The 17252-nt window shown below is 46.4% G+C and overlaps 1 protein-coding gene across 1 annotated transcript in view; it reads right to left on the reverse strand.

Annotated features, from left to right (window-relative positions):
• The window catches only part of LOC309567819 (vomeronasal type-2 receptor 26-like), a gene marked incomplete at both ends in the record, with an annotated part of 31388 nt that extends 14523 nt beyond the window's left edge, over window positions 1–16865 (reverse strand). Inside the window, one exon of the mRNA XM_082273298.1 lies at window positions 16788–16865. Coding sequence (XP_082129424.1) covers window positions 16788–16865 — 78 coding nt within the window. The remainder of the gene's footprint in view (window positions 1–16787) is intronic.
• Window positions 16866–17252: the final 387 nt, after the last annotated feature.

Below are 17252 nucleotides of genomic sequence, written 5' to 3' on the forward strand. Positions count from 1 at the left end.
CATGTTCCGGCATCCTGAGAGCGCCAGATATGACTGTACATGGTTGATGGTTCACTCCTGAGACATTAGCAGTCTGCTTTGTCCGTCCTGTGCAATGTAAGTTCCGCCTGCTTCTCCTCCCTATCTGCTAATCCATCTCTCCCTCTGAGCTCCCCTCCTCTTCCTCTCTTGTGGGCACCCACTTGACGTCCATAGACAGGTCAACATCGACGGCTCCTTCCCCACCACTAACATTAGAGATCTCGGAGTAGGCAGCAACAGCGGGGACCAACCTCCTTGGGCCGATCTGGGTACTGTCGTCAGACTGCTGAGTGGTGGCTGTTGCTACCTCCTCTTCCTGATCTAATGCCAGGAATGGCTGTGCATCACAAATGTCTTGTGATGGATCGGAAAATAATTCCAGTGAATCAAGTGGAGGGTATATGGTGGTGTTGGTGGTGGTGTCTTTGGGGGTGCACACAGCAGAGAGTGAAGAGGGTGCAGATAGAGAGGATGAGGAGGGTGCAGAAGAGGAAGGCTGAGTGAGCCACTCAACCAAGTCTGGTGCGTCCTTTGACGTAATCAAACGCACCTTCTGAAACTTCCCACTTTGACTCCGGCCTACTGCTCCTGCCCTACCACTACCACCCCTGCGGAAGGGCCTGCCTCTTCCTCTGCCTGTCATTTTTTAAATGACCCTGTGACAAAAGTCTCTACAGCAGCGCAGTATATGTGGAAGAAGGTATATAACACTCTGCAAGGTATATAAAACTCCGCTTCAATCTGTGGTTTTGGGGGGCCACTGGTCTATCACACCAATGATAAAAGAAATTGGCCAGTAACTATTGTCACTGTGTGTAGCACAGTTAACGCAGCGAAAGAGGCAACATTTCTGCAGTACCCAAATACACTATTATGAAAATATATTCTTATATAACACCCCGCTTCAATCTGTCATTTTAGGGGGCCAGTGGTCTATCACACCAGTTATAAAAAATTGGCCAGTAACGTTTGTCACTGTGTGTAGCAGAGGAAACTCCGCAAAACAGAAAAAAAAAAATTCTGAAGTACCCAAACACACTATTATGAAAGTATATATAACACCCCACTTCAATCTGTCGTTTTTTGTTTTTTTTTGGGGGGGGGGGAGCAACTGGTATATCACACCAGTTAGAATACTTTTTTTAAACTGAGTTTGTCATTCTTTGTAGTTGTATTATTGCTGCAGAACTGCTCACCTTACCAGTCACAATGCTGAACAATACAAATATACTATAATATGCTTTCTATATTAGAAAGCATATTATAAGTGTATTACACCCCCATATACTGCACACCAAAGAATAGTACACCTATACCAGTCCTTAAAGGGACTTTTGTGGACCTATTAGCTAGCGATTTGTGTCACTAAAAGTCTGTCCCTGCTCCTCTCAGCAACCTCCCCCTACACTGACAAAATACAGAATGTAAAATGGCAGCCAGATCAGGTCTATTTATAAGGTAGGGGGTATGTCCATGTGCTGAAATGTCTCAATTGGCTGTCCTGTACCACCTGATGGATGTGTTATGGGTCAAAGTTCTTCAGAATGTAAAATAAAATGACGTTGCGAACATCGGCAAACATTTGCATTCTCGTGAATTTGCGAACATGCAAAGTTTGCCGTGAAGCGACCGTCGGGCGAACCGCAAGGCCATCTCTAATGGTCTATACTGAACTTACCGATAGATACTTAACTGCCCTATATATGTATAGATATCAGTGTATGGTCTATACCAAACCGACCAATAGATACTCAACCTCCATATATATATATATATATATATATATATATAGAGACCGAACATTTATATATATATATATACATATAAATTATAAATGTTCGGTCTATACTATGGTATATGTTCTATGGCATATATTGCACTGCTGAATATACTTCACTATCTGATGTCTTAAATTGTAAAAAGCACAAATCTCTCTCCCGTCCTAACTGACTGCTACTAGCAATGTCCTAATTAGACTACACTGCTGACTACACTGCACTGTCTGATAAACTGCAAATCACTTTCCTCTTCCTGCATCAACCACTTCCTATCTCGCCCGCACAGTCACTCACTACACGCCGCTGCTGTGTGAGCAGCCATTATATGGTGTGGGGCGTGTACTTAGCCCATGAGCCAGGACTGGCTAAAGGCAGTCTGCCTTTGTCCAATCATGGCAGAGATGATTTGATTGGCCAAAGCATGGAGGTCAGGGTGTATGCTTTGGCCAGTCACATAATGCACTGCAAGCGCAGTGCATTATGGATGGCTCTTGAATTTCCTGCAAAGAAGCACATTTGTTCGCAATTCGACGAACGAGCGAACAGCCAATGTTTACGTTTGACTCAAACTCGAAGCTCATCCCTACCTCAGACATAAATTATTCAGCAAAATACTTCATTCTGAGGACAGGAACTCAAAAAAGGGAACAAAACCTTGCAACAATAAATGCTGCAATCTGTGCATCCACATAAATGTATTAATCATTGTCACACAAACAAAGGAACCTTCAGTAATACAGGATCATACAGCTTGGCCTCCAGTAATGGGATGTACTTCATTCAATGCAGCAAGTACAAGCATGGATCATACAGGGTGAGACAGGACAGAAGTTACTAAAACAGAATGAATCTTTATAGACACATTAAAAGAAGATAAGGAAGAGGATTACTGCGCACCCGTGGGACATCATTTCCCACAACCAGACCATTCTATTGAAGACATGGAAGTTTTGGTTCCTAAAGGGATTTTTTAAAAATACTTAAGAAATGAGAAACCTTTGAACTAGGAATGATAATTCTGTTTGAAAAAAGGTAATGGTCTGAAATTGGAACGTTGTATTTTAAGTTTATACCAAACAGTTTTATGACTATTCTCACTTTTGTGATTTTTCCATTGCTCCCCTGTACTGCTTGGATCTTAGAGGAGGGGGAAATTCCTCCCATAGCTTGTCCTGAAAATGTAATTGTTAGTGCAAATAACAAAAGTACTCAACTGTACTGCAAGTGCACTATGATGGCTGTAATGACCCTAAGCTTCTCTCTCAATAAAGCTCTTTCTGCACCTCCCTCTCTATCCCTCTCCTCATTAGGAGCTCACTGTATTCCTCTCTTTTCTCCAGGTTCTCTTCCCCTGGGACTGGTGTCACTCTTCCTTCAGCTATTCTATTTTCTTTCCTTTAAAATACCCAATACCATCCTTGGTGACTTTAACATAAATGTTTACACCCAGCTACCTCCCACCTCGTCACCCTAACCTCTTCCTATGGCCCACACAATAAACACAACATTCTGCACTCTATGCAACTTCCCAAACACCCATTTTACTCTTCCTGGCCCTAACCTTATCAGTTTCTTACTCTCCATATTTAACCCTCTATCCGTCCTACCAACAAACCTATAGAAATCTTCACTACTTTAGCCCTTCTCTTCTCTACTCTATAAAAGACCACCATTATGACCAAATCTCCCCCCTTTCCTGTCCTGACCTTGTCACTTCTGTCTACAACAGCTCACTCCCCCCATCCCTGGAAATATTACAATCTTGGGAAACAGAGGACCTCAAACATTTCAAAAGACATTGACATGCTCTTTTTTTTCTAAAAATATTTTATTGAGATTTTAGAAAAGATGAATGACATACAGTATACATAGGAGGGTTGGGGGAGAGGGAAATTAACAACCCTGCATGCCTATTGGTATATGACTGCCCAAACAATCATATATAAGGATATATCCATTCCCAAAGTAAGATAACCGCTTCAAATGTGTAAACTGGCTAAGTACTGTAGTAGCAGTCCCTGTGGTATGACAGTTCAAGTGTTCAAATGTGTAAATGATGGTGGATTTCTCGGAAGATGTAAGCACAGTGTCAATATAGACCTTCCATTTGACTTGGAAGCTTTTCTGTGAGGAGTTGGGAGGACAATTGCAGATCAAGCCATTCTCTGAAGAGTAAGATGGTTAGGTATTTTTTAATATTGAATAATGTGGGAGGAGAAGAAGAAAGCCAGTGCCTAAGGATCATCCTTCTGGCTATAAACATACAAGTCAATGTCCATTATGAACTGGAGCAAGGGCTTGTAACAGGTAAACTTTGTGAAGAAGTCACCGTATGCCCCACCAAATAGCACTATCAGTGGGTCCTTTCGAATGCAGCTGTTTTTTACCCCCTGAATGAAGGAAGATACCTGGTCCCAATCGGTGGAAATTGCCGGGCAAGTCCAGAGCTGGTGGAAGAGGGTTGAGTGGGTAGTATGGCACAGCGGACAGATGTGTTGGAGGTTGGAGTCTGTTGCGGAATGAAAGGGAATGTAAGCCCTGTGCATAATTTTGAACTGCATCATCTCTCAGGACTCTGTCTTTATGATCACCATGACTTTATTATATTCCTCCAGAATGTGATCCACAATGTCTGCAGTAGGGATGTCTTTACTAAAGGAGGTTACCATCACATGGTTGAGGGATTTCGACAATTGTGTGTTTAGTGGACGATACATATCCGATATTGAGTATCGCTGACCATTGACTAAAGTATCCAGAAAGGAAGTCCAGAATCTCTGGGACTTGATAGGACATATGCTTGATACCTAGTTTGCTAACTGCTGAGCGTATAAAGTGTGATGTACTGGCAGGTGATATTTCTCAGTCAATGTAGAAAATAGTTGAAGGACCCCCGAGGATATATCGTAAAGGGATTCAACCTTGATTAGCCCTTTAAAAAAAACACAGTCTGAAGACTTCATGTTGCGTAGCTGCGGGAACATCAGGTTACCATTGATAGGTAAGTGGTTGGTGATGAATGGGGGGAGATCCAGTAATTACCTGTCTTCCCTCCATGAGATGATAGTGTAGCGCTATTTACATCACTCTTGGCGGCTACTGGGGTATGATGACGCCACCTGTGTAGTATTTAGGAGCAGAGTCTATATAATCTGTGTGATCAGGACAGGATTTATAGTAAGCGCCAGTGCCTCCACTCAATCAGGGCTTGTGATTAGCAAGTGAAATCCCAATTGAGAAAACTTATCCATATAGACAATAATCCACACAGCAGAGTGTTTAAATGTCCATGTATTGAAGAAATAACATTCAGTGAACCATACAACATAAGATATTTTCCTCAGGAACATGAAATCATTAGCAGTGTCTCTGTGTGTCTCAGTGAGGGAATGTTACAGCACTTACAAGTCTGTTCTCTCAGCAGGAAAATGTCTGTCTCCTCATGTCTCTCTTTTCCCCAGTCTTACCCAGAAAACCTTGCTCTGCCCTTTTTGATGACCTCATCCTTCTTGCAGAGAAAGAAAGAAACAATGCAGCCATATTGACAAAGGGCAAAACAAACACTGCATAACAGGAATACACACTTGAAAGATGGGCAAAGAAATTATCACATCACTACATTCTCCTCCTGCTGAAAATCCTTCCGACCCGGCAAGGATATACACATAAAATAACAAGATAAATTAACATTGTTGTCGCCTTCTGCAGACCACTTCTCCAGAAGCAATCTATTACAGAGCTAGCTGCAAAGAAAGCATGGTTAGTAACAAATAGGCATCATGCTAACCAGTCTAGAATGAGCTGCAATCATGTCCATCAGAACATGAGGTTGTACATAGTTCTGTACAGCATAGCAGGGTCTTCCCAAAGTGTCATAAGTAAACACCGGTGGAGGACATTGAACACGATCTCCTCTGCTCAACCCCTCAGGCATAAATTCAGAGAACTCTGGGACAGCATTAGTGGGGAAACTTGGTGCTCCAACCATGCCTGGAACTGTAGGCACAACATTTTGGACTGTTGGTTCAAAAGCAGGAGTAGCTGGGTTCAAACCTCCCCTCTGAGGAAGGCCCCCATCAGTACTAGGTGAAGGAACCTGTACAGGAGACTCTGGTGGAGGCCCCCATCAGTACTAGGTGAAGGAACCTGTACAGGAGACTCTGGTGGAGGCCCCCATCAGTACTAGGTGAAGGAACCTGTACAGGAGACTCTGGTGGAGGCCCCCATCAGTACTAGGTGAAGGAACCTGTACAGGAGACTCTGGTGGAGGTGTAAACCAGTCACTCTCATCACTCTGGTCTCCACTGTTGCCACAAGGCACATCATTAGAATCTGTAGCAATGTCAGATTGTGCCTCCTCATCAACAGTAGCAACTTGTGGTACCGGAAGCAAATGATTCCTATGCCAGGCTTTGATCCGACCTTCAGGTCCTTGAATCCTGTATACTGGAATCCTAGGCAGTTTTTCCACAATTTCAAACAACTCATTTCTCCAGCGATCAGCTAACTTATGTTTGGCTGAGGGTCCCAAATTGCGGAGAAACGCTTTATCACCAGGTTGTAAGTCTTTGTAACGAACTTTGGAATCAAAACGCCTTTTATTGGCAACATTTAATTTCGCAGCATTTTCCTCAGCCATCTGATAGGCCTCTTTCAAACTCTGTTTAAGTCGTGCCACATACTGATAGTGATTCCTCTGTTCCACTCCATCAGTAGACACGCCCAACCGAATGTCAATAGGGAGACGGGCTTCTCTCCCAAACATAAGAAAATAAGGAGAAAAGCCAGTGGATTCATGCCTGGTGCAATTGTAGGCATGTACCATAGCTCCAACATGTCGGCTCCAGGTCTGCTTAGCACCATTAGGGAGGGTACCCAACATGTTCAACAAGGTATGATTGAAACGTTCAGGGAGAGCATCACCCTCTGGATGATAAGGGGTGGTGCGGCTCTTTGTTGATGTTAAGCAATGTTAACAGCTCTTTAATTCGGCGACTTTCAAAGTCCCGCCCCTGGTCAAAGTGAAGTCGATTTGGCAATCCATAGTGAACAAAAAACTTCTCCCACAGCACTTTGGCTACAGTTACTGCTTTCTGATCTTTGGTGGGATAGGCTTGAGCATAGCGAGTATAGTGATCAGTCACAATCAAAATATTTCCCACACCACTGCTGTCATTGTCAATACACAAAAAGTCCATGCACACTAAATCCATGGGACCAGAACTTTTCAAGTGTTCCATAGGAGCAGCTCGAGTAGGCAGAGTTTTCCGTTGCAGACATCTCACACAACGGCAGCAATAGTCCACAACAGCTTCCCTCATTTGTGGCCAAAAGTATCGGTCTTGGATTAATCCAAAGGTTTTTTCAACTCCTTGATGCCCATGTTGATCATGCAAACTTCTCAAAACAGAGTTTCTATAGACATGAGGGAGCACTAGCTGTCTCCTTCCAGGATGATCATGAAACAAATGTACCCTGTATAAAAGTCCATCAATTATTTTGAGCTTCTCCCATTCCTTAAGATAGTAGGTACTCTGCTCAGGTAGGTATTTTCTCATGTAGTTAGGATCTTTGCGGAAAACAGACTCTCTGACATGTCTGATTATTGGATCTCTTTTTTGTAGAAGGATCATATCTTTCTTTTGCAGCTGGATGTTTTCTGGCACCCCTAAAGCAGTGGGGCAGCAATACATGTTTGGAATACACTCTTCACCAGCTCCCAGGGAATCAATAGCTCGTAGGTCAGAGAAAACAATATTGTCTCCTTGTACAGCAGCTGTAGCACAATAGGCAGCCACAATAGGCCCAGGTACTTCCTCCCAGTCACTTTCTTCCAAGTTCATGGGTAATCCAGGGCGCCTAGAAAGAGCATCAGCCCCAATATTCTTGGGACCCGGCTTGTACTTGAGAGTGAATTGATAATTAGACAAAGCAGCAAGCCACCTATGACCAGTGGCATCTAGCTTAGCTGTAGTCAAAACATAAGTCAGGGGGTTGTTGTCGGTTCTCACCTCAAACTGAGTTCCATACAAGTAATCATGCAGCTTTTCAACAATAGCCCACTTCAGGGCAAGAAATTCCAGTTTATGAACAGGATAATTATTTTCTGCTGGGCTTAGACTGCGACTTATATAAGCAACAGGCCTTAGTCCTCCTGGGTACTCTTGATGTAAGACTCCTCCCAATCCATCATAGCTGGCATCCACATGCAGAATGTATGGCTTTTGTGGGTCTGCATAAGCCAACACTGGTGCTTCTGTAAGACTTTTCTTAAGCTGTAGAAAAGCTTCCTCACAAGCAGAAGTCCATCTCTCACTGAAAGGAGTTTTGCGGTTTGTGTCCATGCCAGGGGTTTCTTTAAGCAAGTCATTAAGAGGCCGAGCAGTCTTGGAATAGCCTCTAATGAATCGACGATAATAGCCACCAAATCCCAAGAAGGACCTCAGTTCTGTCAGATTTGTGGGACGGGCCAGGTAACCACAGCCTCCACCTTAGCAGGATCAGTTGCTACCCCTTCTGCAGATATGATGTGACCCACAAAGTTTACTGAAGAACAAGCAAACTTACATTTGTCCAGTGAAAGTTTCAGACCTTCCTTCCTCAAACGATCTAGCACTTTAAACAGTCTCTGGTCATGCTCCTCCAGAGTGGAGCCAAAGACAATTATGTCATCAAGGTAGACGATACATTGAGTGGGACAAAGGTCTCCCAGGGTCCGATCCATTAGACGTTAAAAGGTTGCAGGTGCACCACTAATGCCCTGAGGCATGCAAACAAACTGGAAAAACCCCAGGGGGCAAATAAAAGCCGTCTTTTCTTGATCTTCCTCACTCATTGGGACCTGGTAATAACCAGATCTTAAGTCCATTACTGTGAACCATTTACTGCCTTGCAGGGCATCAAGAGCTTCCTCACTGCGAGGTAGCGTGTATTGATCTGGGACTGTTCGCCGATTTAGAGTCCTGTAGTCAACACATATTCGCACTCCACCATTTTTCTTTCTGACTACCACTATTGGGGATTCATCTTTCATTTTGTGCAAGCACTCTCGAACATCATCCAGATCTTTAAGAGGTATGCGCCTGGATCTTTCTCTAAATGGGGTGCTATCTGTTAGGCGAATACCGTGCTGAATACTTTTTGCACACCCAACATCCATGTCATCAGTAGAGAAAACATCATTGTATTCCATTAGCTGCTCTCCTAGTGCTTGTTGGTGCTCTGCAGGACTATCAGCATCATTCAAGTGAAAGTCTAATTTGGTTTCTTTCTCCTTGACTTTGGCAGTGTAGGAGCTAATGGTTTCCACTGGGTAACAATAGGCTACCTCTTTCCAAGCTGGTATTATAACTGGGTGTGTGGTAATGTTCCGGACTGTAAAAACATCCATTCTTGGACATTTTACACGATAGTCTTTCCTTTCTGGTACTATCTCCCAGCCATTCTTTGCAGCCTTTTTTGTATCAGTCTCTAGCAAAAAGAAACTACCATTTGCACTTGGTGAAATTTCCACATAAACCCGCAACACTCTCACTCCCCCTGCTGGAAGCTCTATGGGATGTCATGGATTTCCCACACACCCTCCAGGAAGATCAGGAGCAAAAGTTTGGCAGATATTTTGAAGTTCTGGAGCAACAGGCAGTGAAGGTAGGGGAGTTCCCTGTTGGGGCTTGTGACGGATCTTTGTACCCCAGCTGGGCACATCCGCCGAAACTGTGTCTCCTGTTCCCCAAACGCACCCACAGCCTGCAGAGAAGCCATACCCAGCCCGTAACCCCTCAATCACGAGACAATCCACACAGGTGTTGAGGGTTAACCATGCAGAGCTTAAACTGTTTATTACATTCCAAGACAACAGTTTTACACACAGTTAGGGAAACTCCCTTTAGCCTTGCCACAGCGGGGAAAGGGAACAGGGAACAAGCCAATGGGAACTGAACATTTGTACATTTGAAACAGTCTCTTAATACACAAGCCCTGCGGAGAGATGTCTCCAGCTCAGACCATTGTCCACACAATTTGACACAGAAACAAGAGGGAGGGGGGGGATGGGTTGTAACATTACATTACATTAACTCAATGCCATGAGTCAGTTGTTCAGAGGATGAATAAAGGGAAAATAAAATGCAATGTCCCAAACTCATAAGAAAATGACACAAAGGGGATTACAATCCTGGGACAGGGTGATCCGTCACCCATAGTGACGGTTAGTACCGTCACATCTCTTCCCCCCAAAGGTAGACTAATCCAGGTACTAGACCTCCAACTGGTCTGTGCCTGACTTAGTCGGATAACAAGTCCCAAAGAGTCAATGTCTGTTTGCCTGGATAATTCGTCGGCGTTGCCGTTTTGCTTCCCAGGGCAGTAGTGGACGGTAAAGTCAAAAGGCTGCAGCACCAAACTCCAGTAGCTTCTGGCCCATAGTCTGTCGGTAGGAGGCTTGCGCACAGTCCCCTCCAAAACACACATTGACAGTGGGTTCTGTCACATTTCTCCCCTTTTAAAAACAGACTAACCAGGTTCCTGACCCTCAACTGGTCTGGACCTGCGTTAGTCACAAACTTCCACCCCAGGCAACCAGGAGAAGTAAAAGTACGACTCTGGCGCTGGGGAGCAAAATTGCACATAGGGTCTCCCATGAATAAAAACAGCTGCTGCAGAGTGGGAACAGCTGTCTCCTCTGATCCGGGGCTGGGTTGCAGCTATTGGGGGGAGCTGAATAATCCTCTGCCCTGATGCCAGCGCTTCCGCTGGTAGGGAATGTAGGCTGGCAGGGCTATGAATTTGGGGAGAAATAGATACTTGCTTTTCTCCTGGTGTAGGTACCAGCCGTTGAGAAGGTATCTTGCAGAGACTGTCTCCTGGATTCTTCATCTCTGGTTCTGATGCTGGGCAGAGACCATCAGTGCTCTCTCCTGTAGCCAGCGCTTCTGCCGGGGGGATAAACCCTGGGGTAGTGTCCAAGTGCTGGGGAAACGGCTCACTGAGGTCATCCCTCGGATTCCCTGGATCTACCTCTGAGGGTGGGCAGAGGCCAGCGGCACTCTGCCCCGTAGCCAGTGCTTCTGCTGGGAGGATAAACACTGGGGTAGGGTCCAAGTGCTGGGGAAACGGCTCACTGAGGTCATCCCTCGGACTCCCTGGATCTAACTCTGAGGGTGGGCAGAGGCCAGCGGCACTCTGCCCCGTAGCCAGCGCTTCTGCTGGGGGGATGAACATTGGGGTAGTGTCCAGTTGTTGGGGAGGGAGAATTGCTTCCTCTACTCCCGGTGGGGATATCTGCTGTTGGGAAAACAGCTCACGCAGATCCTCTCTCAGACTCTCTGGATCCAACTCTTTTTCTGATGCTGGGCAGATGCCAGGGGCACTCTGCCCTGTAGCCAGCGCTTCTGCTGGGGCACCAGATGAGATACTCTGGACTTGCTGCTGATCACCATTTCCCAGCCTTCCAGCGCCTGTCTCAACTCCCCCTTCTGAGACCTTCATGCTATCAGCTTGTCTCGCTGCCTGGGGGACCTCTGGTGCGTTCCGGCATTCTAGCGCTCAGAGTGCCCTCTGTATCATCGCTGCTTCTTCCATTGCAGTTAGTACGGGAAAACGCAGGGTCACCCCTGGCTCCATTTGCTTCTCATCTTCGTGACTGTCTGCTATTTCTCTCGGACAGTCCCAGGCAACGGGAGCCATGCCAGGCTGCTGATCACCGTCAAACAGCCGCTTGTAGGCAATCTCGAGCTCCCATTCCTGCTTAACCAGGAACTCCAATTCCTCCAGGTCACACACCTCGTCGGGGAGGTCCAGCACCTCATCTCGGAAATCCAGAATGTGTTCCAGCCACCACTCCTCATCGCTCCCAAAGTCTGGGTCTCCGTACATTTTTTGATGGAGCAGCCCCACGCCGCCATAGCCAACGCCTTCTGTTGGGCTGCCATCTGCTGTACCTGGCCACAGTTGAGCCGCGAACCACCGGAGGGCTCTGTAGCTGGCATTCAGCCTCATTTCCTCCTGGACCAATCTTCCGAGCTCCGTCTTCCCTTCATCTCGCGGTCGTTCCCTCAGGAACACCTCTCGCGCACAGTACTGCGTCCGGTACATCTCTGTGGAGGAGGGAAGGATCTTCCCCTGATGGTGCCGCTCGTGTCTTAGCGCCTCATGCCAGAGTTGCCGGCGGATCACATCCTCCCAGCCGAGCCTGGTGTGCTCTGTAGCTGGTCCCCGATGGTGCTTCCGCATGCCTTGCAGCCTCCTCCCGAACTCCGCTCTCATGCTGGCTGGTCCCCGTATCACTCCTCGACAGCTGCCCAGATCTTGAATCCTGGTGGTGGTTTGGATGTCCTGGACTGCAGGAGACATCCCACCGCTGCCAACCAATGTGACGGATCTTTGTACCCCAGCTGGGCACATTCGCCGAAACTGTGTCTTCTGTCCTCCAAACGCACCCACAGCCTGCGGAGAAGCCATACCCAGCCCGTAACCCCTCAATCACGAGACAATCCACACAGGTGTTGAGGGTTAACCATGCAGAGCTTAAACTGTTTATTACATTCCAAGACAACAGTTTTACATACAGTTAGGGAAACTCCCTTTAGCCTTGCCACAGCGGGGAAAGGGAACAGGGAACAAGCCAATGGGAACTGAACATTTGTACATTTGAAACAGTCTCTTAATACACACCCCCTGCGGAGAGATGTCTCCAGCTCAGACCATTGTCCACACAATTAGACACAGAAACAAGAGGGAGGGGGGGGGATGGGTTGTAACATTACATTACATTAACTCAATGCCATGAGTCAGTTGTTCAGAGGATGAATAAAGGGAAAATAAAATGCAATGTCCCAAACTCATAAGAAAATGACACAAAGGGGTTTACAATCCTGGGACAGGGTGATCCGTCACCCATAGTGACGGTTAGTACCGTCACATCTCTTCCCCCCCAAAGGTAGACTAATCCAGGTACTAGACCTCCAACTGGTCTGTGCCTGACTTAGTTGGATAACAAGTCCCAAAGAGTCAATGTCTGTTTGCCTGGATAATTCATCGGCGTTGCCGTTTTGCTTCCCAGGGCAGTAGTGGACGGTAAAGTCAAAAGGCTGCAGCGCCAAACTCCAGTAGCTTCTGGCCCATAGTCTGTCGGTAGGAGGCTTGCGCACAGTCCCCTCCAAAACACACAGTGACGGTGGGTTCTGTGTCACAGGGCTGAAGAAACCGTATGAAAGCAGCCTCAACAGCTTCAACATTGGAACCCACAATCATAGGAGCATACTCATTACCCCCAGGTGGAGGCTCACAAAAGCAATAACTTTAAGTGGGGGATCCTCCTCAGCTATCACGCCAGGAATGCGAAGCTCAACTTCTAGGCAACCATCCATAAAAACAGGATTTTCTCCCACACCATAAACAGGCAAAGTGTCCACAGGTTGCAAAGGGAGGTGGTTTAAGTGTTGCTGATAGAAGGGCCTGTATATGATCGTCAGCTGAGAACCAGTATCAAACAGAGCAGTAGTGGGTATATCATTAACAAACAAATTGAAAGTACATCTGCGGCCAACCCCAGGTAGCTTGGTAAACGTTTGTTTTCTTGATCTTCCATGTTTTCTTTGGTACATATGTCCAACGTTACTGTGAATTTCAGAACTGTCAGCAAGCATTGGACATTGACGAACTGTGTGGCCTGCTTGTCCACAGCGGAAACATTTAATGCGGAAGAGAGGCTTATCACTGGAGGTTTTATCAGCAGATAGAGCTCTAGGCTGTGGGAGTCTACCCCCTTCTTTGTTCTTAGCAACAGTCTCATTTGTGGGCTCCACCCCAGAATTCTGTTTAACTTTGCTCTTGGAAGGGGTACTAAAAAGAATATCAGACTCCTGTCTCTTTACTTCAGTCATAGTTTCAGTGAAAGTAAAATTCCTCTCCCTCAAAACAACTCTTAGAACTGGTGATATTGGGTGGTGTGGCAGTAGCCCCTTTATTATTTGAGCAGTCCTTAATCTGTCCACATCTGTAGGAGAGATGACCTTGTCAGTGAGCAATCTCCCCAGTAGTACTTCTAGCCTCCTCACAAACACAGAAACATCCTCTCCCTCTTAATGCCTAGTCTGTTTAAAATCAGCAAGCATCTGATCAGGGTCACGGTGCAGTCCATAAGCATCTGTCAAAATGTCAATATATTCTTGAGCACTGGTACTCACATGAGTCTCCTTGTAAGCTCTGATGATAATGAATGCTGGTGGTCTTAAACTTTCCATGATGCACTGTTTTTTCTTTTCCTCTGAGCAGGTCCATTCCTCTATCACTTGCTGTGCAAAATCTCTCCACACCTCAAAGCTTTCTTCTCCAACAGGGACAGGTACAGTATCACTCCTGAAAAAGCCTTTAATTTGCGATAAGAATCAGCATGTATATTCTGGGCAATGACTTCAGTGACTTTTAGCAGCAGATGCTCAATATCTGTTTCCTGCTTAACAGCCGCAGCAGACAACATTACAGTTTGTCCTGATGAAGCAGTTGTATTCAATGGTTCACACTGATCAGGCAGGACTGGTAACTTCCGCCTTACTGGAGGTGAACTTACTGGAAATACTACAGCACAACCAATTTCTTTAGCCCCTTTCGGATATATACAAAAGGGCCCTTTAACTGGATTTAAATCCACCTCACTGAGACAGAGATAATGGGTATACAGTTCATAACTCTCATATTCCTCTCTTTTATCCACAGGAACGGCATACCGCAAGGTTTCATTTGCTTTTAGCGCCTCCTGCAGTTTGTGGACGCTCACACGGATAGGTACATATGAAATAGCAAATGTCCTTTTAGGTGACAGTCCCTCTTCCAGGACCCACTGCCTCACAGCTTCTGTAGATAACAATGACATGGTCGTTTCTTAATGTCCTGATCCAAGATTTGTATCTCAGCAGTGCCTCCAAATGTAGCGCTATTTAGATCACTCTTGGCGGCTACTGGGGTATGATGACTACTGGGGTATGATGACGCCACCTGTGTAGTATTTAGGAGCAGAGTCTATATAATCTGTGTGATCAGGACAGGATTTATAGTAAGCGCCAGTGCCTCCACTCAATCAGGGCTTGTGATTAGCAAGTGAAATCCCAATTGAGAAAACATATCCATATAGACAATAATCCACACAGCAGAGTGTTTAAATGTCCATGTATTGAAGAAATAACATTCAGTGAATCATACAACATAAGATATTCTCCTCAGGAACATGAAATCATTAGTAGTGTCTCTGTGTGTCTCAGTGAGGGAATGTTACAGCACTTACAGTCTCTGTTCTCCAGCAGGAAAATGTCTGTCTCCTCATGTCTCTCTTTTCCCCAGTCTTACCCAGAAAACCATGCTCTGCCCTTTTTGATGACCTCATCCTTCTTGCAGAGAAAGAAAGAAACAATGCAGCCATATTGACAAAGGGCAAAACAAACACTGCATAACAGGAATACACATTTGAAAGATGGGCAAAGAAATTATCACATCACTACAATAGTATCCCACAGTAGAAGATTATATTGGAGGGATTGGGGCAGAGACCTCAACTTGCTGTGGAGCAGGGCAGCCAGATTAAAGAGGTGAAATAGTCATGCTCTTGAGCGAATATAGCATTAATCTGACTTCACCCAATTTAAATCTGCCCTCCAAAATACAGTCCCTGCCTCATGCTGCCAAAAAGATCAGATCCACCACTCCTGTCCAATAACTCACTCACTGCCCAAGAGATTGCCAATCATTTTAAAAACTAGATTGGTGAAATTCTTGATGAGACCTCCAATGTCTGGTTGGATCCCCCACCCAACATACCATATCTACCAACATATCATCTTAGTTTCTATGCATGTGTCTGATGCCCACCTACCCCCCCCCCCCAGACTAGCTGGTAAGTGTGCCAAAATACATTTCTGGAGTTTGCTGAAATTTTTATAAATGTCAGTTGATCAGTGTCTGTGGACAGACACACTCTTTTGTCGGTCACAAAGACTTTTACCCCACTGAACCAAATGCACATTCAGAGAGCAGCCTGCCAGCTCAATTGCAAACTGGGCAAGCTCTCGGGCAACCATCCCCGCACTGCTGCTGCTGATTGATAGATATAGGGACAGTGTCTGGATACAGAGGGCCTTGAGATGCAATAAGTGCTCCAGAAAGAACACAACTGGCACAGTGTCACTGATGCATGCATTGTCACAGCGCATCATTCTTGTTGCCCCCTGAAATTATGAAAATACAGTTCATGCATCTTGTATCAGCAGCCACTGGCATGGGGAAAAAACCCAACTTCCCCGATCCTGTCCTTGTGCCATACTCACCCAGGTAATCATCGATGGTCCTTTGCTGCATTTACAGCTGCTGCAGCAGGAGTACAGGAAGGTCAACGTGTGTCAAATAACAACAAAGAAGAATGCCCAGCTCAACTTACCAGCCACCAGCCAGTCTACAACAAACCCAATTTCCCTGTCTAAAAGTTCACGTTAACAAACAGGGGTTTAGTTTGCACACATCTGCAAAATACATGCATAAGCTGCAGAGGCAATGGCACGGAACCCCAGTGTACTGCAGTTCTCACTCTTTAAATTTTGAGAGCCTCCATAATAGGAGCACATGTATAATAATGGATTGGTTGAGTGCAGACATGCCTGGAGGGAGCCCACTCCTCCTTAAAGACCCAGGGGCACTCTGGACACCCAGAAATTAGCACAATGGCAGTGAAGGTGTGCAGTGCACACCCTTACCAAATAAGTGTTCGGCCGCAGGCCGGTGTTTGTGGGAGGAGCTAGCGGGCTTTATAGCGCCGCCCTTCCCCTACACCGGCCTGCTGCTGGGCGCTCGAGTCAGGTGTTCTTCTGTGTCACCTGATCGCCGCTGGAACTTCCACCGCTGAGGACCGGATTTCTGGGCAGGATCGTGGACGCCGCAAGCTTTCTCCGCCGCCGCCGGATTCTCCATCGCGGTCTGCAGTCTCCTCTGCTCCCAGCGCCTCACCGCTGCCAGCCGGCCTGCGCCTCCTCCGCTGCCCCGACCGCCACCAGCACCTCCACTACCGCCAGTTGCCTGCGGCATCTCCCCGCTGCTTCTCCCCGCTGCTCAGCCGGGACCAGGTATTTATTGGGGTTGGGGGGGGGGGCGGCTGCCTACCTGCACACATTGCCTGCCTGTCAAGGCCACGGCATTTTTTGTTCCAGCACCGCATTGCCTGCCTCCAGTTAGGCCTCGTCACCCACAGAGGGGGGGGGGGGGGGGCTCCTGGGGGTTCTGGGCACCTGGCTTGCTGATGGGACTCTGAGGTAAGGAAAAAAAAAAAAAAGTAGGGGTAGGGCATTTTTTTTTTTTTTTCATTGCATACTTCACCCTTGCTGGGCATGTTCCCATGCAGGGGGGGGGGAGGGGGGTTGGTCGGTCAGGCTCACCTGTTCGCCGGCCGTCCTCTCAATCAAACAGCCCCCCCAG

The sequence above is a fragment of the Pelophylax lessonae genome, assembly GCF_965119305.1.
Source record: "Pelophylax lessonae genome assembly, chromosome: 1".
In the NCBI taxonomy this organism is placed as follows: Eukaryota; Metazoa; Chordata; class Amphibia; order Anura; family Ranidae; genus Pelophylax; species Pelophylax lessonae.